The sequence below is a fragment of the Manacus vitellinus genome, unplaced genomic scaffold (assembly GCF_001715985.3).
Source record: "Manacus vitellinus isolate BGI_N305 unplaced genomic scaffold, ASM171598v3 scaffold_14_pilon, whole genome shotgun sequence".
Classification (NCBI taxonomy): domain Eukaryota; kingdom Metazoa; phylum Chordata; class Aves; order Passeriformes; family Pipridae; genus Manacus; species Manacus vitellinus.
The window spans coordinates 17681494-17704571 of NW_021939063.1; the positions used below are offsets into that span (position 1 = coordinate 17681494).

General features: G+C 42.3%; 1 protein-coding gene across 2 annotated transcripts; it reads left to right on the forward strand.

Annotated features, from left to right (window-relative positions):
* Positions 1 to 22493, forward strand: SHISA5 (shisa family member 5). Of its 2 annotated transcripts, XM_029958211.1 has the most exons (6): positions 1 to 312; positions 560 to 691; positions 1951 to 2013; positions 15738 to 15853; positions 16935 to 17153; positions 19379 to 22493. In XM_029958211.1, exons 2-6 carry the CDS (start codon positions 561 to 563, stop codon positions 19453 to 19455), a joined length of 606 nt encoding a protein of 201 aa, XP_029814071.1. In that variant the 5' UTR covers positions 1 to 312; position 560; the 3' UTR covers positions 19456 to 22493. The 2 variants fall into 2 exon arrangements, with proteins under 2 accessions (XP_029814071.1, XP_029814070.1); XM_029958210.1 differs by lacking the exons at positions 1 to 312; positions 560 to 691 and having other exon boundaries at positions 1680 to 2013.
* Positions 22494 to 23078: the final 585 nt, after the last annotated feature.

A 23078-nucleotide genomic window follows, 5' to 3' on the forward strand; every position in this document is an offset into this window, starting at 1 on the left:
ATACACTAAAGGAAATATTGGGTTTGTTAGACCTAACCAAAATTATTGTAACATTTAAGTGTTAACCTGGGTATGCTGATCAGTATAAGAAAGAGACTTTATATGATTAATTCTTTAGTTACTAACTATTGATTTATAACTCTTTTCAGCTTTGGGTGAGGATTGTCAGGCATATATTGATTATTCTGGCAAAGAACAACCTGCACAATCCTGTCCTGACTTCTGCTGTGGAAGTTGCACAAATCGATTCTGCTGCTCTAATGTAATATTAAGATTTGCTGAACAATTTCAGTGTGTTCTACATAATGGAAGGTAGGAGGCAAACAGAATGTATACAACAGATTATAATTCTGTCATTAAATGAAAAAAAAATACACAGTTTAATGGTTAAACCTTTCTAAGGGATCTTTCAGCTCTATTTTTGGCTCTGTCCAGGATCAGCATTAATGCTTGTAACTTGTAAAATGGGAATAGTGAGGTGGGTAAATTGATGCATGAACTGATGTGTGTCTTCTTGAGCATTTTCAGATACTTATACCCAATTTAATTTTTCTTTGAGGATGTCTGTCCCAGGAGATCTTCTAAATAAGATTCAAGAGGCCCAACTAGGAGAATTTTGGGATAAGTTTGACAAGACCGAGTTTGAAGACGAGGCAACCAAAAAAATCCGTGAATTGATGTCCAAGAGCTGGTTGGAATGAATCTTTAATATTCTTGGTTTTACTGTGGTGGGATGGCTCTGAGGCCCGATACAACATGCAGTAATGTTTGTTGTAACGTTTATCCTTGTCAGTATTAGTATATCCTGTGTAAAGTCCTTGTTATTGAAAGCTATAACTTCACACTTCAGAATGCTTTGGGTTTAGGATGCTGGCTGTGTACCACTGGTACCTACTCCAGATGGAAAATGTTACCAAATGAAAGGCATGCCAGATGAGGAGAGAGGACACACTGTAAACCCACCTATTGTGGAGTTGTGTCTGCAGTCACAGTGTGGATTATGTGGAAAACCGCCAGCCTTGCTGTGGAGAATGGATGAGGCTGGTTGAGCACAAACAGGAGCTGAGCCATTGCTTATCTTGCAGCTGGCTCAAGCAAGGCTTAACCTGTGAGTGATGTCTGGGGTGAAGTGTTGGCCTCAGCTCAATATTGTCTCTGTGAAGCACAGAAGACCACCCAGACCTTTGTATGGAGATGTGAGCCTTGCTTCCCCTTACCCAGGCATAACAGTCCTTGTTAGAAGTATAAATCTGGTCCTTGGAGGACCTAGTGATGTGTGGCTATAATGTGCTGGTGGGAACAAAGACTACAGGCAAAGGTCCAATGGCCTTTACTGCTGCCCCAGCTGGGTGGAGGAGGGAGCAACACTGAAGTGTCACAGTTCTGTTCTGCCTTTGATTCAGCCATAAGTCTTATAACTCAGTTTGACTGAAGGTAACAGAAACCCTCATTATAAAATTGGTATTATAAAATTAATCATCCATGTAGAGGATGAGAATATAACCCCACTTTGCAGACAAGTTGCTGTGCTTGCTCCTCTCCTCCCCAAAGCAGAGATGCCTCAGGGATGCCTGTCAGCATACCCAGGTGAAACTAAGCTTAATTAACAGTGAAGGTAATCTTATTGATAAGCTGGATTTGTTAACGTAGCACGAGTTGTTAATCAGTGGCCAACCTTAGTTATTTATCACTAATTCAGTAAGTACATTGATCCATGGCTATTCTGAATCTATTGTCATCTCAATGAATGGTCTGGGGTTTTTTTTGGACTTTGCAAAACTGTCTTGGAAGGTCTTTGTCAGGCAAATGTCAAATCCATGCTCTTAGTGCCGCAGATGACAATATGAATCTCTTTTTAGTGTACATTACTTTTCATGAGCGTGTGGAACTTAGCCAGGTAACTTCAATAAGTCATGAATTCATCTCAAAAATGGAATTTTCTTGCTACAGGATCCCTGACTCAGACCTGGGGGATTTTCAGGACCCTGATGATGACTTGCCTCTTGGCCTCAGGTAAGCCATGCAAGCTTTTAAAATGGGATTTATTTAGCAATTCTTCATTGTGTAATCAGTACACTGGACTTGGCAGTGCTAGGTTAACAGTTGTACTTGATAATCTTAAAGATCTTTTCCAGCCTAAACCATTTCATGAATCTGTGCTGGAATAGTCCATATCCTCCCTGCTGAACACGAGATTGAAGCATTAGCACAGAATTGCAGAACAGCTGGAGTTCTGCAGTAGGGTCACCTGGAGCAGGTGACACAGGAAACCGTCCAGTTGAGCTTTGAATGTTTCCAGAGAGGGAGACTCCACTCTCCCTGGACAGCCTGTTCCAGTGCTCTGTCACCCTCAGTGAAAAAAAGTTCTTCCTCATGTTGAGGTGGAACATCCCATTTTAGTTTATGGCTGTTACTCTTTGCTCTGTACTCTTAGAAAATCCATAGTGGTTGAGGAAGAGAATCTGCTTTTGTTTGAAGTATCTCCTTGGTTTTCTGGCATCTTTTGCCCTTAAGTTTTTAACCATATTTCTCCTTCTGTTTCAATGTGTGGCAAAAGTAAATTCCTTTAATCCTATGTCAGTGATGACAGGAGTCCTGCTGTGAAAACGTGTCAGCTTTTCACAGTGTGGAAGATGATGAAGAGAGGGCAGGGGTAGATCATAGAATGTTAAGGGGTTGGAATGGACCTTAAAGATCACCTAGTCCCAACCCCCTCTGCCATGGGCAGAGACACGTCCTACTAGATCAGTTTGCTCAAGGCCCCATCCATCCTGGTCTTGAACACTGCCAGGGTTGGGGCAGCCACAACCTCCACGGGAAACCTGTTCCAGTGTCTTACCACCCTCACAGTAAAAACTTTCTTCCTACTGTCTAACTGAAATTTCCCCTCTTTCGATTTGTACCCATTACTCTCTGTCCTATCACTGCAGTTCCTGATAAAGAGTCCCTCTCCAGCTTCCCTGGAAGCCCTTTCAGGTACTAGAAGGTTGCTAAGGGGTCTCCACACAACCTTCTCTTCTCCAGGCTGAACAGCTCCAACTCAGAATCACAGAATATGCTGAGTTGGGACCCACAAGGATCATCTAGTCCACCTCTTAGCCCTGCACAGGACCATCCTTAAGAGTCACACTACATGTCCAAATGCTTTTTGAGCTCTGTCAGCCTTGGTGCAGTGACCACTGTTCAGTTCCCAGCCACCCTCTGGGAGAAGAACCTCTTTCTAATATCCAACCTAAACCTCCCCTGACACAACTTCAGGCTGTTCCCTGGGGTTCTGTCACTCGTCCCCACAGGGCAGAGATCAGTGCCTGCCCCTCCCCTGCCCCTCCCGAGGAAGCTGTAACTGCGATGAGGTCTCCCCTCAGTCTCCTCCAGGCTGAACAGACCAAATTCCTTCAGCTGGGCACTTGGCTTCCCCTCAAGGCCCTCTCAGCCCGTGTCCGCAGGGGAGGTGCTCCAATCCTTTTATCAGCCTCGTGACCCGCTCTGGCCTTGCTCCAACACTTCCATGTTGGAATAAGGAACGCTTTACGTCGGAGACACCGGCGATGCCGAGCGCTCTCTGACGGATGCCCGTGCGTGGGTGCGAGCGGCGCAGGGCGGCGGGAGGGACACCCGGGCTCCCCTTTAAGAAGGGGCGGTGCGGGCGCGGTGACGTGCGCGGGGCCGGGCGGCGGCCGCGGGGCGAGCGGCGGCGAGCATGGGGGTAAAGCCGTGGGTAAGCCATGGGGCGAGCGGGGCTCCGGGCGGGGCTGGCCGGCCGCGGGGACCCTGCCAGCCGGGCTGGCCCCGCGTGCCGCGGTGGGTCCGCCCGGTGCTCCCGCTGCCTCCGGCGGGGCTGGCCGCGGGGCGCGGGCTCGGCACCGGCCGGCGAGCGCGGGCCGTGCGGGCGGCATCGCCCCGCGGGGGTCGGGGCTCTGCGCCCTCCGCGGCACCCCCGGGCCGAGCCCCCCGCCCTGGGTAGCTCCGGACGCATCTTTTCCTGCGCGGGAGGAAGGAGCCGCGCTGGAGGCACTGAAAGGCAGCGCTGCCGCGGCGGTGTGCGGGGGGTCCGTGGATGTCTTGGAGCCTTGGTCGCTTTTGGTGAGGTGTCTTCCATAAGGAAAGGGCTGAGACAGCAAATATTTTGGAGGAGGGATGCTCCTTCCTATGAGCTAGACTGATCTTCCCTGTCTTCAAATATGTGGTTGCAGGACAGCAGCCGTGAGCCTTATCTTGCAGTCGGCCTTGCTCTCTTAGGAAGGAGCACTTAAATTGCTTTAATTATCTTTGGTTTTGGCTATGGAATGTCTGACAAAGAGAATCATGGATGTCTCAGTTTAAGAAAATGGGTGATTTTGCTTTTCCCTTTCAGGGAACCCTCAGGTTTGAAAAATTAGTGTTGTGCAAAGGCCTAGACTTAACATCAAACTTTCTGGTTAGGCAATTTTATTAGAAGGGTGGTGATTACTCACAGAAGTACTGTCCTTCAAAAGCCACCCGGATGTGACTCCAGAGGAAAACCACATCTCAGAACTTTCCCAAATGACTTATGACTGAGGTGTCCCATTTAGGGTGTTTCAACACTGGGAATTGCAGTGAGTGAGACTGTGACCGCAGCCAGCAGGTTTTTGTTTTGTTACAGACATTGCCCAGGGTTTTGTGTGGTGTGTTGAGGTTTTTGTATGTTGTTTTAACCAAGTAGCAAGCTGTATTCCTTCTGGAAGAGTTGTCCCTGGTTCCTTCCTGCAAGGTGTGCTCCGCCCTCTCTCTCCATGCCAATTTCTTCTAAAAGACAGGTTTTGCATTTTTCCTTGATGACTATGTTTATTTAATACTTTATTGTGTAGAAAGAAGGTCTGATGTCAGTTGGGATATCTTTTTGTATCTCCAACAAGATAACCACATTCTTCAAACCACTTGTAATGTGAGGAGAGACAACAAAGGGCAACTTCCTTTAGTGCCCTGTTCTTTCTCATGAGTTGCAAATACTGCCTTTGGCACTGCCCTTGAAAAGGAGAAGGTGATGGTTTCCTGGTCAGAAAGCATTTAGTTCCCCATTCTTGCCTCAAGCTTATTTCTAGATTGAGTTACCACCCTGACACATTGCTCATAAATCCTGGGTTTTTAAGAGAACTTCCCCTCTCCGAGGGCTTCTCACAACTACTCCTGGACTTTCTACTAGACCCTGTGTTGTCTCTTCTCCCAAGGGAAGGGTTAATGCTGGAATGTATGTTCTCTGTCTTGTCTGGCTCAGGAGTTTTTAGTTTACTTCTACTGTTGCTTCTTGGCTGTGTTTATTCTGGGGTCTTCTGCAGAAGTGCAAGCAAAGCACCGTTTTTTGTAGGTTTCTTTTTATTATTATCCTTTAATATTAGCATCTTTCAGTGTTTAATACCGACTATCATGTGCTGTTGAGGCAGGAGTGCAAGGCACTTTGGGCAATCCTGTTAAGTGTACTTCACAGTAGTCTTTGGACATTTTAAAGACAGTAAATTACATTGCTTTGGAGTGTCTTAATATTGCACTTTTAAGTACTTGAAAGCACTTTTTGCTTCCCAGAATGCTGCATTTGGAAGCAAAGGGAAGCATTCTAGGAATAAAAGTCAAGGTTAACTCAGATTCAGGTTTTTTTCTGTTGTTGATCAGTCCTTAAAGATACTGTGGAGCTTTTAGGTCAGGGGATAGGAGTGGGTTTTATACCACTAAACTTGATAAATTTGCCACCATTTTTCTTGCATGTGAGATGTGGCCATAAGCAATTTCTACAATTTCTGCTGCTAGAGAATGCACTGTGGCAAGGATTTACCACTGGAAGTTGTTTCAGGGGTTTTTCCCCCCCTTTTTAATTGGATTACTGAGTTTTCCCTGTTTTGCCCTGGTTTCAAAGATGGATTGTGAGCAGTAAGGCTAATTTGGTTAGTTTTCCCCTTTCATTCTGCTGTACATAGTATACTTGTTTCAAGAAACTGTGCAAAAAGCAGAGCACTGATTCACCAGTACAGTTCTTGTTATAATTTGCATTGGTAACTTGATTATTTAGCCTTGGTATGCCAATTTTCCTTACTGGAAAAGGAAATTAGATGACTCACATCAACAATTCAAGTAATTGTGAAGTATTTGAGTGTTTAAGGAGGTAGAGCAATTCAGAACATCTGTATCAAGAGTTGCAGAAGAAAATAATGTAGTTGGGGCAGCCGATACCAGGTTTTCTAATTGGAAACAAAACTTCACATTGTCTGTGTACACAGTTAATTTGACTCTGTTTCTGAATTAATTTGTGCCTTGAAGTTGCAGCAGATTTGTGTAACAGATCCAGCAATGCTTGAGGAAAGGCTGTTCGTCCTTATGTGATGGGAAGAGGGAGGCAGAATGTACAACTTCCTGGGAAGCCTCGGCCAGCAGAGACAGACCAGCCTTGTTGCCCTGGGGATGTGCTCATTTGGGGTTTGTCAGGGGCTGAGCAATTTGTTGCCTTGTGGCTTAGTTGTCCTTTTGTGAAATGGAGAAGATCCATGTCATTCTGCCTGCCTTTGGCTGAGATGCAGCATCTGAATAGTCTGCTGCAGGCAAAACTTGGCAAAACCGGTACATCTCTAACAGTGGAAGATATAATTATCCTAATTTGCTTTCTCTCAGTGTAGGTGTCTTCAAGGCTATGTTTTCTCCACAAACAAGGTCAAAAGTACTGTGATATTGAACTATAACCCATTTCTCCTCCTCCCCTATCACTATCAGGGACTCCAGTTTACACTTTCCAGAGTATTTGGGTACTCCAGCATCTGTAATAGGTTGGCAGGGGTAAGAGAATAAATCATGAAGATTATTACAGAATCACAGAATTGTTAGGGTTGGAAGGGACCTGAAGAGATCATCTAGTCCAACCCCACCTCCACAGCAGTCACCAAGAGCAGGTTGTACAGGAACATATCCAGGTGGGTTTTGAATGTCCACAGAGAGGGAAACTCCATGAAACTTGGAAAAAGAACTTCTAGAAATGTAAGCAGCCTCTATTCAATAAGCAGAGAATTTCTTTTCCAGTACTGGGTCTTGGTATTTTATGTAATAAATGGGTTAAACAGCACAGAGCCTGTTCTGAGAGGCTTGTGCTCAGGCACAGGCTAATCTCGCCAAGGAATGTAAGCTTTTTGCCTGGAAACAACCGAGATTTGGATTTGAAGCTGCTTAAAAAAAATGTTTGTGTGCTTTTTACTGGCATGAAAAGTAAATGTAAGCTTGCCCAATTTGTAGTGGTCTACTTGCACTGGAGAGCATTTGCTTTTGTGTTCACCTCATTCTTGGTGAAGGAGCTCCTTAAAGCCGGCAGAGCAGCTGCAGGCACTGGGCTTAAATCTCCCCCAGGTTCGTTTCCTCAGAAACCAGGGAGGAAGGGGAGATTGAAAAATGCTGTCCTGGCACAGGAGGCAGATGTGCATGGTTGGGTTTGTGTGCTCTGCTAACGACAGAAGGCTGTTGGACAGCAACAAACAAGGCAACCTGGCCCAAGCCTACAAAGACAGCGTGAGATTGATTGCTTGGACTGTGTTCAGGAGTTAATTTTCCTGTGGCTGTGTATTCATTGACTGTGTGTACCTACAAATACTCCCTCGAAGTGTGTGGGCTTTGCTGTGCCTCTCTACACAATGGAACTCTGAAAACAGTGAATTTTTGACTGTGGAGAGAGCTTGTGAAAGTGGTAACGCTCAGGGGAGGGTCCTAGAGAAAGAGACATAGAAGGCTTCTTTAAAAACATGTTTAAAAGATCACCATGGGTATTTATTAGGATATAGGAAAGTTTGAGCATGTGGGTTCCAAATATAGCTCCAGCTCTGCCTTTTCATATCCTTCCATAAAATAACCATGGCCTGAGATGTAGCTGGATGTCTTTGCAATAGACTGTGTCGTTTGTTATTAGACTTATTTGTTGTTAGACTGTGTATTATGGGAGGAGGTCAATGCCCAGCCTTTTAAAAATGCAGTTGTAGGGTCTTCTGTGAAATGAACAAATCAGTTTAATTTTAGGAAATTAACAATTGTGCAAAGGTCAGTCTTTTGACAAAGTCTGTTTTTATTAAAAACATTTTATACCATTCATTTTTAATGTGATACGCCTTTGTGCTTATTAGCATGATCTCTGGTTCTCAATTCCACTGAGAGGTAAACTTTAAACCCTCTATTTTTAATTTTTTTTTTAGATTGTGGAAGGAACCAGTCATCAGTCACTTTTGTGACTTTTTGGTGAGAGTCTTGTTAATGATCAGTGCCAGTTAAAAGTAGTAGTGGTTGGCCAGATGTGACCTCTGCTGCAGAGGTCTGTTCTCTTTTGTGCAGTGTGATATTTTCCTTGATGATCCTCGTTTGCTGGATGAGTAATAACTCCCAAAGAGAGGGGGTGGGAGTGAGGCAAGATGTCAATTCATAGCAGTATAGGGTAGTTAATTTATCTAATTTAAACTTTGCTGCTGCTTAAACTCAGTGTTTCTAACTTTTACATATGATTTTGTATGATGGCATATGAGTAGTGTGGGTAAAGACAGATGTGTGTTTCCTATGAGAGCTGGGTTATAAAGCAAGCAAAGCAGGTGGGTGTGACCTGGTCTAAACCTCCTTTTACTGTAGTTTCAGTGAATTTGGCAAGTCATACACCAGGTTGCAATTTGCCAGGAAAAAAATCCTTTAACTCTTTAGCCAAATTAGTTTCTAATTAGGTGCTTAAATTTGCTTTCTAAAATTTGGATAGTATTGGCAGTAGCAAATTCAGAGTATTGCAGTTTTTGTGGAGAAAAATTTTTCTGTGGCACTTAATTTCTTTTTCAGTTGAACTTGTTCTATTAATTCAATTAACCACCTAAAAAAATCCTTCCCACTGCCCACATGGGACCCACTGTTGGTCCCAAATTTTAGTTGGAGCAGGGGGTAACCTAGTGTGTCATTGAACTGGAATCCTGATGGTAGGAGGGGAACTGACTCACTTTGCTTGCCTTAAATATCTGTGTCTGTAATCAGTTTAATTTCTCTTTGTACCACTAAAGAGCATTTAAAATTTATTTACCATCTACAGGAGCAAAGGCCTTACCTTGTGTTTAAGGATAGTTTATATGCTGAGGGTCCTGCATGAAGCTGCAGTGTTAATTCTTCCACTGTTGATAAAAGACTTCGGTCCCTCTGAATGCAGCTCTGGCTTCTCCTCTTGTTGAGTGCATATTGTAATGTTCCATTTACCTATAACAATTACTCTCAGTTGTCTACAGAGTGTACAATAATAGGTTTCCTGGGAAACCCCACCGGAAAATTGTATTTTTAGTGTGCATTACAAAGGGATTTATGTAAATAGACATATTTAGTACAAGTGCACTGTTTATGGACCAAGCAGAGATGTTTGCATACATATTTCATAATAACCTGTTGGATCAGGGTGTTGGATGTCTGTGTAAAACCACAAACTCCAGGAAGTTCCCTCCCTGCCACTTTCTCATATAGGCTGTTTAAGAACATGTTATGCTAAACTTGTTTCATGTTATTTGAAAAAAAGAAAAGAGAATTTAGTGTCTTAAAAAAAAATTAGCTTTGCTTCCAGTAGGTCTTTGTGTATAAAATTAAAGTTTATTATTTTGGGCTTAAAGTAACCCACATCAGCTTCCTCTTTGAACAAAGTGAAAAAGGACTGACCCCATTCAGTACATATTTAGCAAACTTCTCAAAAGGCTCTTGCATTCTGTTTTCCTATAACACTCTTGCAATTCCAGGGCTTCTTGGGTTCCCTTGGCATTATTGTTGCTCCTTTGGGATGGGTTCTCAGGCCAGAGCTGGCTTGGCTGGTGCTGAGGGTCCCTGGGCTGTGCTCAGCCATGGGTGGACTCTGGAGGACACAGCTCAGGATTGTTTACACTGCAGGTGAGCAGAGGTGTCCCAGGAGTTGTTTCAGGGGGGCTCCTGCTGCAATCTTTGCTTTTTTTTTTTTTTTTTGAGGGTACCCAGAAAGAACTATGGCAAGTTGTGCTAAGTTTTGGGGGTTTCCAGTGGCAGTTAATCTGTGTCTATGCAGTTTGCAATCAGTGATGATTTGAGCTGGTACCACACTGGTGGGTCAGTCAGAATAAGATGAAACTCTTTTCTTGACACTGGGGGACTGTATGTGGGCAGGACCCCAGGAGAAACAGCCTCAAGTACTGACTTAACATTTGAAAAACTGATGCAGACATCACACTTCCAGCCCACACTTCACTGCATTGCATAGCTTATAAAATGACTTTGCAGTTACCCAAACCTGCCAGTCTGATGAAACTACCAAGATTTCATGATTTTGAAACCATGCTGATATCGGTCTGAGTCTGAAGCTTGCCTGTTGCCCACCACAAGAATCACTTGGGAACTTCTTGATCCTGCAGAGATCCTGTTTTGGGGAGGTGGCTCACAGGTAAAACATCTGGAGGAGACCATGGTGTGATTGCACCTGGACCAGGAGGCTTTACTGTGATGTATATTTTGATTGTCTGCTTGTGCTGAACCTCCTGTGGCCCAAAACCCAGCTGTGCTAAAATAGGCTGATCAGTTCACCGAGTTTTAAAGTCAGGCCAGTGTTTTCCCATGGGTTTGCTTTCTTTGTAATAGTAAATGTTTTTCTGTCAATCTCTATGAAAATGGTTCTGATACTTTGAATTTTCGTGCTAAGACATCAAACCGAGGAAGTGTGTTGTTAGTAAAGCTGTAAAAACTAATCCCTCTGAAAGACTCTTGGGAAGTCATATTGCTTTTTTTTTAAAATAAGAGTTTATCCTTTATTTTCCTGCTAAGCTTTAGAGGCATTATGTGGCATTGTATGGCTGTGACTAAAATGTTGGGCTTGGGTAAACTTCTCTGGGGACTTGTTTGGTCATGCCCTACACCTCAGTCAAAGCAAGCCTGGACATTTACCATCCTGGGAACTGTATCCTTTTCTGGAGCAGTAAAGAATGATATGCATATACTCAGTTGTTGGTTGTTTTTTTTTTTACTTTCAAGAATGGCCTAAATTATCTATTGAAGTCTTTCCAGACCACCCCATGCTACAGCCATAACTCAGTATTTGTAAATGTTTGTTTTCAAAAGCAGCAGCGCTTTTGAAAAGGACCCTGCCAACATGGAACAAATCTTGGAATAGACTAAAGCTTGTGAAATAAATAGGCTGCTTTAACTAATTTTTCAGAACTAGGTGGTCTCATTGTTCATTGGGATGTTTTCTCTTTTTGAAGACAAAAATTTCATGTCAATGGGACACACTGCAGTGCACAGATATGCAAAAACTTTCTTTACATCAGGACTCAGAAAATGTCGCTGACTTAAGTGATTCAAACTACTTAGAGTTAAAAATACATTGCTGGAATTGAAACTTGGATATTTTAAAATGCTTTAAATAACCTCGAAGTATTTTTTTTCCACTTGACAGTATTGAAGGTAGAAATCTCCAACATGAGCAACTGCCTTGAGAATTAGCTTCTACAGATTGTACTACTTAGATCCCGGGCTTGATTCTCACATTTTTAATATGTCCATTACATCTCATTCGGTAACAAAAGGCACTAATCACTGAACTCCCTTTTTATGAGCTGATAGATATTTTGAATAATTAACCAGCCTTAAAAGTAAGGCGAGGCTGTGAAACGTTCTCACACACTTCAGTGCTTTCCAAAGGTGAGAGAATAGGGGCAGGAGTGGAGGAGGGCAAGGCAGGAGAGAGGTGGGGGTAGGAAAGGGCAGGGCATTGTCTCTCCATATTTACTTTCCCGTACATTTTATGAGAAGTCCAGTTTATCGTTGCTGCAGTAAAACCTCTATTTTGGTTTTTTACTAAATCACTGGCAAAAGTTCCCTTTTATGTGAAGAGAAAGAGGCAGGAAACAGCAGGGACTGAGCTCAGGCTGTTAATAACTGTGTGTGCTTTATTTGGAGACTATGATATATATAATGTGGGTGTCTGGAAACCTCTGTTCACCAGAGCATTCTGATCTGGTGCCGTGGCCACCCTGATTTCTGCTCTCTGACGTTTGTTTGCAGAATGCAGAGGGGAAGGTGTGCTTTCAGTTTTGGTTGGCTTTTTTTTTCTCTCTCAGTTTAACCATTCAGGGGAAGAATCTGTGAGCTACAGTCCCTCGTGTCAGTTCTTTGTCATCTGTGTACAATGCTAACAGTTGGTAATTAAATTGTCATTTAATGTGAGTGTAATTTTTTTTCAAATAATTTCAGAATCCTTTAGGTGGATTGATCAGATGAAAGCAATTAAATTAAAGAATAGTTTTGTATTAAGAAAGGAGTATAAGCTCTCTACAAGAGAGTTTTTATACATATCCAGAATATCTTGTCTCCTGAAGCACAGATGGTTCACTAAGTATGCTGAGGATCACTGTGGCCTCACTTGAGTAAAATCTCTTAGTGGAAGCCTTCTTGCACTTTTTTCCAATAGTTTTACTAGTGGGATATCCCTTAAATGCTCAAGAAGTTCTCAGGACAGTACTCCTTGTACAGTAAAAAGACATTATTACAATAAGATTCTGCCTGACCATGCAGAAACTCCAAAAGGGTATCGCTAGTTTTGATTGTAAATAGAAATAGTTTGAAAAAAAATTATTTTTGAAGTACTTCAGCGTTGAGAGTGTTGATGACATGACTTACAAGTTCATAGCACTTACAGTTTTGTTTTGTGTAAATGTTTTGCTACCTTCTGCTGTTCCAAGACATTAGTCTGTGTGAGCCCAAGCGCTGGCAAGAAAACTATCTGCTGTGAAGTAGGTGATAAAAACGTCTGCCAGTAATCAGTTGTTACACTCCTTAGGAAACTCTGAGAAGGACTAACTCCTCTGTTATTTCACCCACTGGGCTGTTTCTGAAGGCTTGTAATTTTGGTCTGCAGCAATCACAGAGTGTTTCAGTGGCTAGAACTGAATCAGTGTTTACACACACAAACACAGAACTGCTCTCAGTGTACACACATGACACACCTGGACTTTAAATATAGTTAGCTCTCCAAAAGATGGATGCAAAATGTCACAGTGCTGCGGTTCTGTCATTTAACAAAGATGCAGACAAGTGATGCAAAGGCACAGGGTGTCCCTAACAACTTGGTGAAAACATGGACATGGTGTTTAAGGTTTTCTTTTAGCTTTGCTTTTAGTACATTCCTTATTCTAGGTACTAAATATGAGGTGTGCTTCATTGAACAGAAAACTTCATTAAAAATAAATAAATGGAGCCCGTGGCCGGTATTTTTATCTGTTCATGGCCAGCTTGGCTGCAGATGGGCCTGTGCTCGTGCTGGATTTGGTCGTGAGAGATAAGGGGGCTCTGCCAGTTTCCTGCTCTGCTGGGTAATTTATGATGAGTAAATGTTGCTCCACTTTTATCTCCTTGGTATGTTTGATTCTGCCCAGCCTCTGCTGAAGTTCAAAGAATTTCTTTGTGTGTAAAAGTGAAGAATTTTAGTCAGTCTTAATCTCTTCCCTTGACAGAAGAATTTCTTTCCTTGGCAGAGCTCACTAGCAAAAAGGGTTGTTGGTTTTTTTTCCTTCTTTACTGAGGAAAGAAGGAAGAACCCAGAGGACTCTTTTCCTTTGTCTCTTCTAATGTTGCTTGGGAATCACTGTGTGTAGTGGAAATAAAGTCAACTTCCCTAGTGAGAGATCTCCCTCAGGGCTGATGCAGAAGTGGGAACAAGAGGAAAGAAAACTTGGCTGCTCCACAAATATCAGTAACTGCAGCTGATGTTTCTTGTCATGCAGTTTCCAGAGGTGTCTGTAGTTTGTCACAGGCATTCATGCTGTTTATTGTGGACACTGCAATCAGGTATTTAAGGCTAATGTACAAATCCATCGCACACACTTCTTTCTCTGCTTCTCTTGAAATTGCACCTGTACCTCCCTTTTATACTTGGCTTGAAAGAAATGGGATTTTTTTTGGTGGAGATGAACTGGCTGTGAACTTACTGTGCTGAAATGAAACTAATGCTCATGAGGATGGGGGGAGCACTTAAAAGCTGAGTGGTTAGGAAAGCATCTGGATCTGCAGGTCAGCATATGAAAAAACTTCTGTAAAGTTGCAGATAAATGTGGCAAAACATGCACATGTTCCTCGACACATGGTTGCATCTTTGCACCCTGCAGCTGTGTTGCAATGGTCTGTTTTCTTTCCTGGCAGCGTTTCTGACATGGCTCCTGCGACTTCAGGAGGCTGCAGCAGTTCCTGCTTCCTGTTTTACATGTAAATGCTGAATTGCAGTGACTACAGGCAATCCACACTATCATATTTAGCACTTTGTGACTCAGTCCACAGTGTTGTATTTAGTGCTTCACAAATTAGATGGAGTTACAGTTAGATAAAATTCTTGCTCATATTTTTGAAAGAGATTTGACCCAAATTTTTTTTCTTCTAGTTGTTGCAGAAATAGAATAAAACTGATGGAGCCTCTCTTGAGGGGAAAAAAATGCATTTTAAACTGAACCTGGTTTATTTTTCAGTGCTCACACTCAGTCAGTGCTCAGCTTACTAAGGGTTAAGTTGCTCTAGAAGAACAAGGTGAGGTCTCCCAAATTTGGGCTAAGGATAGAGCATTTTGCTTTTTTTTTTTTTTTTTTGGCAATTATTTAACCTTCCAGTGTCACTGATACTCAAAAGTGGTTTTCCCATTTGGTGGCTGTTTGGCAGCCAAGTGAAAATTGCTGGAGGTTCTGGAGCTGTGTGGTTTTGTTTAAAGCTGTTAACAGGAAACTGAGCAGGAAAAAACTAGAGCTCTGTAGCCAAAATTTTTACCAAGAAGCGAAAACAGGATGGATACAAAACCAGCTCTCTGCTTGTTATTTTAGAGGTTGTTGTTCGTTAAAACTGATTTCCTGCAATTGTTCCCAAAACTGATGCATGGTGCACTATTTTTTTTTTTTTTTAAAGAAATAAAAATGCTGGAGACTTTGGCTTCCATGGGAGGAAGACTTTATTGATTTCAGACAGTAAGAAACACATCATTGGCATTAACACTTTAAAGGGAATTGTCACTGGGCTTTGCTGTGATACCTTTTCTCTCCTGTGTGGTAAACTTGTAAAGCTTCCAGAGGTGACTGTTTGTCTGCCTCCATCATTTGATGCTCATCAGAGAAGTCAAAGCAGGTGTAATCTTTGGCCTTGCCACACCAGGTTTTGGAGTTCTAGGCAGTGTTTCTGTCCCCCATAATGTAGCCTGACATATTTGCTGTGGCAGTAAAGTTTGCAGAATTCCAGATCTTCCATGGCTTCTAAAACAGCTGTTTACAAATGCCAAGGAACCTGCCAAGAGTCTGTTTGTTGAGTGCTGGGATTGCCTCGAGCTGGGCACTGGGAGGTCTGAGGAATGTGGGAAGAACTTGCTGTCACCCCAAAGTCACCCAAAGTGCTTTGTTTTCGGGCCTGCCTGCCCGTGTGCTCAGAGCAGGCAAGCAGTGCTTGGGAAATCAAGTCGTGGAACTCGTGGTTTTGAAACCTTACTACTGTAAGCTTTTGGAATACATAAAGGGACACACAATCACACTAAAAAACCAAGAATCACAGTCACAATTAAATGAGAGGGACCAAAAACCCCTTGGTAGGGGTTGGTCATCTTCCCCTGCCTCAGCAGAGCTGACCTGCAGCACTGCCCTGCACAGTTCTTTCTTATTCCAGTGCATGAAGTAGTAAGAGATTGGAGGTGGAGCAATGTGTTTGCTACAGGAGGTTTGGTATAGGAGTGACTCTTATCAGCTCTGATGGTCTCTCTGTTGCAGTTTTGGAACCCTTATTGCGATTGGAGTTACTGTTTGTGCAGTGATTGTCATCACTCTTATTCTGTGCCTCACCTGCTCCTGTTGCTGTCTCTACAAAGCATGTCGAAGGCCACGGCGTGAGTACCTCTCTATTTTCTTTTTCACCTCTTGGAACAAGACTTTTTTCTTTTCCCACCCCCAGGAAATAGTGTTCCTACAAAAGGTAAAAATTATCTTGCCTTACCTCTCTGCTCAGAAGTTGCAATGCTTAAAACATTAAAAAGAAGGCACTTCAGAATGTGAAGCTGCAGAGAGATGTTTTGGAATATTTTCTGAGAATTTAGAAGTTTTCCTTCCCCCTCCCCAGGGTGGGAGGTTTGGGAGTTGTTTTGGGATTTTTTTTTTTTGTTCAGATAAACAGGGGGGGTAGGATAACTTTTAAAATTTTTCTCTGTCTCTTAAAAATATACCTGAAAAATAAACAAGAGGCTCAGGACTGCAACAGTGCAATCTTGAGCAAAGTCTGTAATTGCAGCATAAAGATGAAGGAGGTCTCAAAACACCAAATCATTGCAGTTTATTAGAAAGTATTAATTCTCCCTATTCCAATAAGAGATATGAACCAATAATCCAATGTCAGCTCCTACAAAAATCAATGAATTAAATGTGTATTTGCCTTTCTGACTGTTATGTAGAGAAAGAGGTACTAATACCTCTTGGTATTAGTACCTCTTTCTCTACATAACAGTCAGAAATACCTCTTGGTATTAGTAATAATGATGGAAGCTCCTTACCTGATAAAGGAGATATTTATCACCTTAGTCCTTAAAAGCAGATTACATTTTGAAATGAGCAGTTTTTCCAGTCTTTCACCAAATGATAGATAACTTGGCTGCAGGGTTGAGTTCCTGGTTTTAGAAGAGTCCAAGAAAAAAGTTCTTTTGCTCTGGGTGGTTGAGGCACCAGGAGGTGAGTTGGCTGCTCTCCCAGCTCATGAAGGCTCTCACCAGCACTGAGATCAGTGGAAAGGAAATTTAGAGGCACACGGTTCTAAATCCATGGTGGGACTTTGAGAATGAAATTACCCCGAGTTTGAAGCGAGGAATTGACCTTAAGGGTGAATGTTTTTTGGGGTTTTTTTTGTGTTCCTGTGGTTGGCTGTCGAAGGAGATCTCCTGGGACCACCAGCACTAACCGTGTTCTTTCCCTTGCGTGTAGCTGTTGTGACCACCACTGCTACCACTACAGTGGTCCACGCTCCTTATCCCCAACAACCAGCAGTGCCACCCAGCTATCCAGCAGCTCCATATCAAGGATACCAGCCCGTGGCCATCCAGCCCCAGCCGGGAATGCCGGTAGCCCCGTACCCTGCACAGTATCCTCCCCCTTACCCCATGCAGCCCTCGGGACCGCCGGCCTATCATGAGACGGTGGCAGGTAAGGCAGCACTGAGAGCTGCTTCAGCTCTTAGACAGCCAGAGAGACACTTGCTCTGGAGCCAATTTTGTGTTGTTTACATCATTTACTTTCTATGGCTTTATTAACATATGTGTAAGCAAATGATGTAAAACTCAACTTATGGTGGGTGCTGTAAATTCATCCTCATGGAAATTTCGTCACTGTTTCTATGTTAAGCATTGCCAGAGGAGGTGTGAGCTGGAGCTGTACTGGCAAAGTGGTGTGTGGGACTGTCAGCGGAGCCAGTAGAATGTTTTCCTAGTGCAGCTGACATTTCCTGTTAAATCAAAGCCCAATTAACAGATATATGTAGGAGTTGGGTGATTCTGCAGACCCTCTCCAATCTGATATCTGCTAGCTCTATTCTGTAAGAGCATGTAGTGACAGGACAAGGGGGGATGGATTCAAACTAAAAGAGAGTAGGGTTAGATTAGATACAAGGAAAAAATTCTTCCCTGTGAGGGTGATGAGGCCCTGGCACAGGTTGCCCAGAGAAGCTGTGGGCATCCCTGGAAGTGTCCAAGGCCAAGTTGGATAAAGCTCTGAGCAACCTGGGCTAGTGGAAGGTGTCCCTGCCCATGGCAGGGGGTTGGAACTGAATGATCTCTGAGGTCCCTTCAATCCAAACCATTCTATGATGTGTTTCAATCTATATACAGATGGTATTCTTTAGGAGTTTGTCACTATGTTTAGAGAATACCAAGTCTGATCAACTTCAGACCAGTTTGTTGCCAACCAGCAGTTGGAATTACCAGAATCTTTTTTTCTTCAGCTTTCTTTCTTTCACAGCATTGTGTTCATGCAGCCTTATTGTTGCAATGACTAATTCCCACTTGTGCTGGTAACAGTTGTTCTCTGAACAATTGGCTTCTGGCTGTTGAGAGGAGCCAAAACTAGGCTGTTACCTGCCCTAGGATCTTCAAGCCCTCTTACAAACCACATTATTTGTTCTTCTAAGTAACAAGTGAAGTATAGTCCTGATCAATAGATAAATGCCCTTGGAAAGTAACTTTCAGGACAATTCAAATATGAAATGGCTTTTCATGGTCTGAAGCATTTGCAGACCAGTTAGAAATAGTACATTAATAATGTGCAGACCAGCCCCACATGTGGAAACACTGACCTGGCAGGCCTGTTGAGTCTGTTTTTCTGTTATAAATGCCAAAGAGGCTGTGGGTTTTATGGGATTAAGCCAAAGTGCTTTGACTTCATCTTTTTCGTGTGAGGGAGCCAATAAACCAGTCACGTCACTTCTACCCTCTGGTTTCTCAAACTGTTGCTGGTTTGTTGGTTCTTAGAACAAGTTGGGTTTTTATTTCTGGGAGCATACCAAAGCACTTTCCATGCTGCCAGCTGAGAATGTCTCATTGTGAGAGTTCCTTCCTTCATTTCTCCTGTCTATTAACCAAGGAGCAGGCTCTTAATTAGGTCACACCCTGGGGAGAGGATACCTGCTCTGCCAAACAGGAGCCAAACCCACTCACTTTACAAGATCAGCAGGAGATAACAACACCTACAACTTTCCAGGGATCTGATCAGCTGCTGCATTATTTGAACTAGTGTTGTTTGCCAGACCTGAAAATGAAGGTGCCACCTGAGAGCAGCTTGTCTCACGATATTGGAAAACAAGGCTGCCTTCTGAGAGTCTGAGTTAAACTCTTCAATGGCTCAGTAGTGGTGGGATACTTTTTTCCCTTTAACTTTTTTAATTAACTCTGTGACACTTAGGAGGAAAGCATTTTCCCTGAAGGAATCCTAAAATTTGATTTCTCTAGTCCTTTTTCTTTTGCCCAGAGGTTTATTTTTTTTTTTTTTCTTGGCACACTGTCAGGTATATCCTGTTGTTTGTGCAACCCTGACTTCCACTTTTGGACCAGATCTGTTCCCCTTTTTTTTTTTTTTTTTTTTTTTTTGGACTAGGTTCTACCCTGAAGGCAAACCATGAGCTTGTGGCTGCCATAATTCACATGTATACTTAGCATCAAAAAACCCCCAAAATCCCACAAGAATTAAGGTTTTTATGATTTCACTTCTGAAGTGCAGATGCTCTGTGAGTGAGCACAAGCTGTTCTCAAGTCCAACTAAGATGCTGGATAAGTTGAACCTCTTAATCATGTGCTGAAACCAGAAGTTGCCATTTTATATGTAGAATCCAGAATGTACATTTTATAAATCTGTTTTTGCTTTGTGTTTTGCTTTTGCAGCTGGTGCTGGAGCCCCTTACCCAAGCCAGCCCCCTTACAACCCTGCTTACATGGATCCTCAGAAACCCACCTATTGAAAAGCTCTTCTACTGTGCTTCTGCATATGAAACTTTTCAAAATATAATTTGTTCTGTTTACACCCTGCACCAGTAGTATATTTTTCTTGAAGACAGCAATCTTTTGTCTAAATAACGTGAAAAGTAATTCAGTATGTTTAATGCTCCGAGGAAGGAGTGTTTGTCTTGCAGAAGTTGTTCATTTATACCTCAAGCAAATAGAAAAAGAGATTTTGCTCTAAGTACAGTGAGAAGCATGAAGAAGGAGTACTTCAGAAATACAGAACCACAATAACATTTGCTGTGCAATAATTTTGAAAGGATTGGTCTAATATGAGCATTGTCAAACACCCAAAGCTGTAGCAATCTTTTGCACAGTATTAAAACATAAAAACTTAACCTCTGAGAAACTACCTGATACATGTTACATATGTTCTGCCTGTTTTGAAGCTACTATTGTTAGGTAAGCTGCCATTTAATACATTTCATTTACCATTCAAAAGGGAATTTTCCTTTTTTGCAACACATTTGCCTTCAGTAAGGGGTAGCAAACCATGTTTAATTGTCTCTGGACTAGCTCTAAATAGCACGAGTTGGTGATTTCCTTGTTTTCTTTCCCAATTTGAAGGCTTTAAAACTGTGCCTCCACTGGGTGTTAGAGCTAGGAATTAACAACAAATCCAAACTCTCTGCCACTCAACAGACCAAATATCTCAAAAGCTGAAAACTTGAAAATTCTTCATAAAAATTATTGGACAAGTATTTCCTGTTGAGGTGTTGTTGGACAAGCTTACTCCAGTCATTTCTTGTGATGGGTTTGGAAGAAAAATTAGCAATTTAACCACATGTTAAGCAGAAATACCTGCCAGCATTCAGTCCTGCCTCATCACAGGGAGGGAATTTGTTTTACAGGAGAGATGGGATGTCAGCAGTAGATTGGGGTTTTCAGATGCTTAGGGTTTTCCACTGTCTCTAGTGGGAACTGTATATGGCAGGAACCTAAGAATTCTAGACCTTTATAAACTCAGTCTGCATTTGAATAACAAAATGCAGGGAGGGATAAGAAATCCCAGCCCAACACGAAGCAGGGATTAAAATTCCCTGTTGTCTTCAACATTCCCATAAAGCTGAACAGAAGATGAGAAGACAGGGAAAGCAGGGATTTGGTCACAGCCAGGTAATATATTTTTCAGAAGGTAGTGCTTTCAGCCATGAAACATCTTGAGACATCCTCATGACTATTACCACTACTGGGGCTTTTGGCTCCATAAATTTTGTATTGCTCAAACAAATAAGGTGGGTTTTTTGTTGTTGTTTTGTTTTTTTTTTCACTGTCCTCAACAATTCTGTCTTTTCTGACATTGATATACAATATGTTTTTAATCCTCATAGAACTATCTAGTTAGTTGTATGCATAATTTTAACATATCTTTTACACTGATTTTACTTTTTTTGGAGAGGCCATTGAGCCATTTGTCCCGTGATTTTACATTTGGAGGTATATTATTGTTTGGTGGCATTATTTTACCTCATATAGTGGGTGGAAATTGCTGCTGCCAAAGGCAGCCTTGTTTTTCTTCCTGATTGTTGAGTCTATTTTTGGATTATTCTGAATTTTTTTAAATTTTTTTTTTTAAAGGAGGTTTTCAGGGCATTTCAGAAGGAACTTGTAGAAAGTTTTTAGCATCAACATTCATGCCAACCTGTGCTCCTGTGTTACACCTCTGAGTGTTGAAGTTAACAGCATGAAATGGTGCCAAGAGGCACTCACAGAGCATGTATCCATGTATCCTGTGTCTGTGTTCCTCCTCTTTCCTGCCTTGTCAGCTGAGAAAGCAGGCAATGCTTCATTACACTGTTAGACAACCAGCACTGGATCGTGTGTCCTGTGTGGAGGGTGAGGTGTTGCCTTAGGAACCTGGAATGTTTCTGTGTGGGAGGGCACTGAGTAGCTGCAGAAATAAATCCCTTGCTGTAGATCCCTTGTGTTTATTCACGTAGAAGGAGAGCAGAGACTATTCCAGCACCTTCAGATGGAGCCTGGCCAGGGAGAGCAGCTCTCAGAGCACGGGCAGAGCATCCCAGTGTGGGGCTTGATGAGGTTGTTCCTCTGCCCTGCTCTTCTTTGCTCCATCTGCTCTGACAAATGGATCAGTCTGTGGCAGTCTTGGTAATGGGGTGTTTGGGTTATGAAAGGGAAATCTGCAGTTTTGTGACAGGTTGGCTCAGTCATGAGGGAGGCAGCAGGAAAGTGAAGTGGCAGCAATAACAGAGGTTCCCAAATGTGAAGTTTTGGTGTAGAAGTTGCACAGACCAAATAGATTGTCCTGAATTGCCACCCCTGTGTGTGGGGGGGTGGGAGGAGATGAGGGGAAGGGTTAAGGAGCCTCGAGATTGACACTTCTTCAGTGAACAAGTGCTAATGATAACTATGGACAAGTGAAGAGATGAATCATTAATGCACAAGGAACTACTTAAGCAGCAGTGTTACTAACTCAGTTACAAAACTCATTGAAAAAAGAGAGAATGATCCAGTTCACAATTGGAGCAGTTAATCAGATCTTTTCTTATTGTTAGTGAATTTATCATCATTAACAATAAGGTGTAGGACCAAATTTTACTTGCCTGTTGCCCTGCAACTTGTTGAAGCTTGTTTTTATACAGTTAAAGGAATGAGATGGTTTTAGAAAAAATGGAGGAGGTGATCCATAAATTTTTAGTTTAAGCACTGCTGATGTGTGTCATTCCAAGTAGCTGTTGCCTTCACATCACTAGTTATCCACAGTGCTGTAGGGAGGGGGAATGGAACTAAAACTTTAAATGTTGAAAGAGTATATCTTAATTTGGTTTTAATTCTGTAAGTGCCTTTGTTTCAGAAATGTTCTGTGAAATTAAATACAGTAGAATATTTTATTGTATTGAATTTAGTAGATAATCATTGTTGCTTTTGTTACATACTGTAACCTCGCTTTGTATGTTGTTTGTAGGTTAAACATAAGTATTCAAACCAAATGGCATAAACTCTATGCACCTTTGTAATAAATACAGTGTTTGAAGTACATTCTGTCAGCTTTTTCTTAGCCTCATTTTGAGTATCATTTAGGGGTGTATCTCCAAAGCTACATTTTACTTCCTAATGTTTGACAGCTCGTGTTACTGAGTGTATTTTAAGCCAATTTGTATCCCAAATACCACTTTGGGGAGTGAAGGCTGAAGCCTAATCACAACACTACAGGTCACAACATAAAGGAGGGACAGTGCAAGCTCCTGAATGATACTCTGCCAAGCTAATCCAAGAGGATTGATTCTAAGGCCTTGTCTGGCCTAAGGACTACATTAAATGCATGAGGGCTGAATGCATTGGCTACCAAATCCCAAGACATTTGAAAAATCTAACACAGACAAGGTGATAAATTTCAAAATCTGTAATTTGATTAAAATTTAATATCTTCCCAGAGTATATTTAGGCTCGTGTGTTGAGTATCATTTATCAGTTTGTCCAACTGCGGGTGTGGTAAGTGATGCTTTCTACTCTGTGTGAAAATGTTTTTGCTGGTGTGTTTGTGTATTTTATAGTTTTGAAGAAAAGTTCACACCTCCCCCCCACTCATTAATCTTTCATCTGAAAATATTTTCTTTGAGCA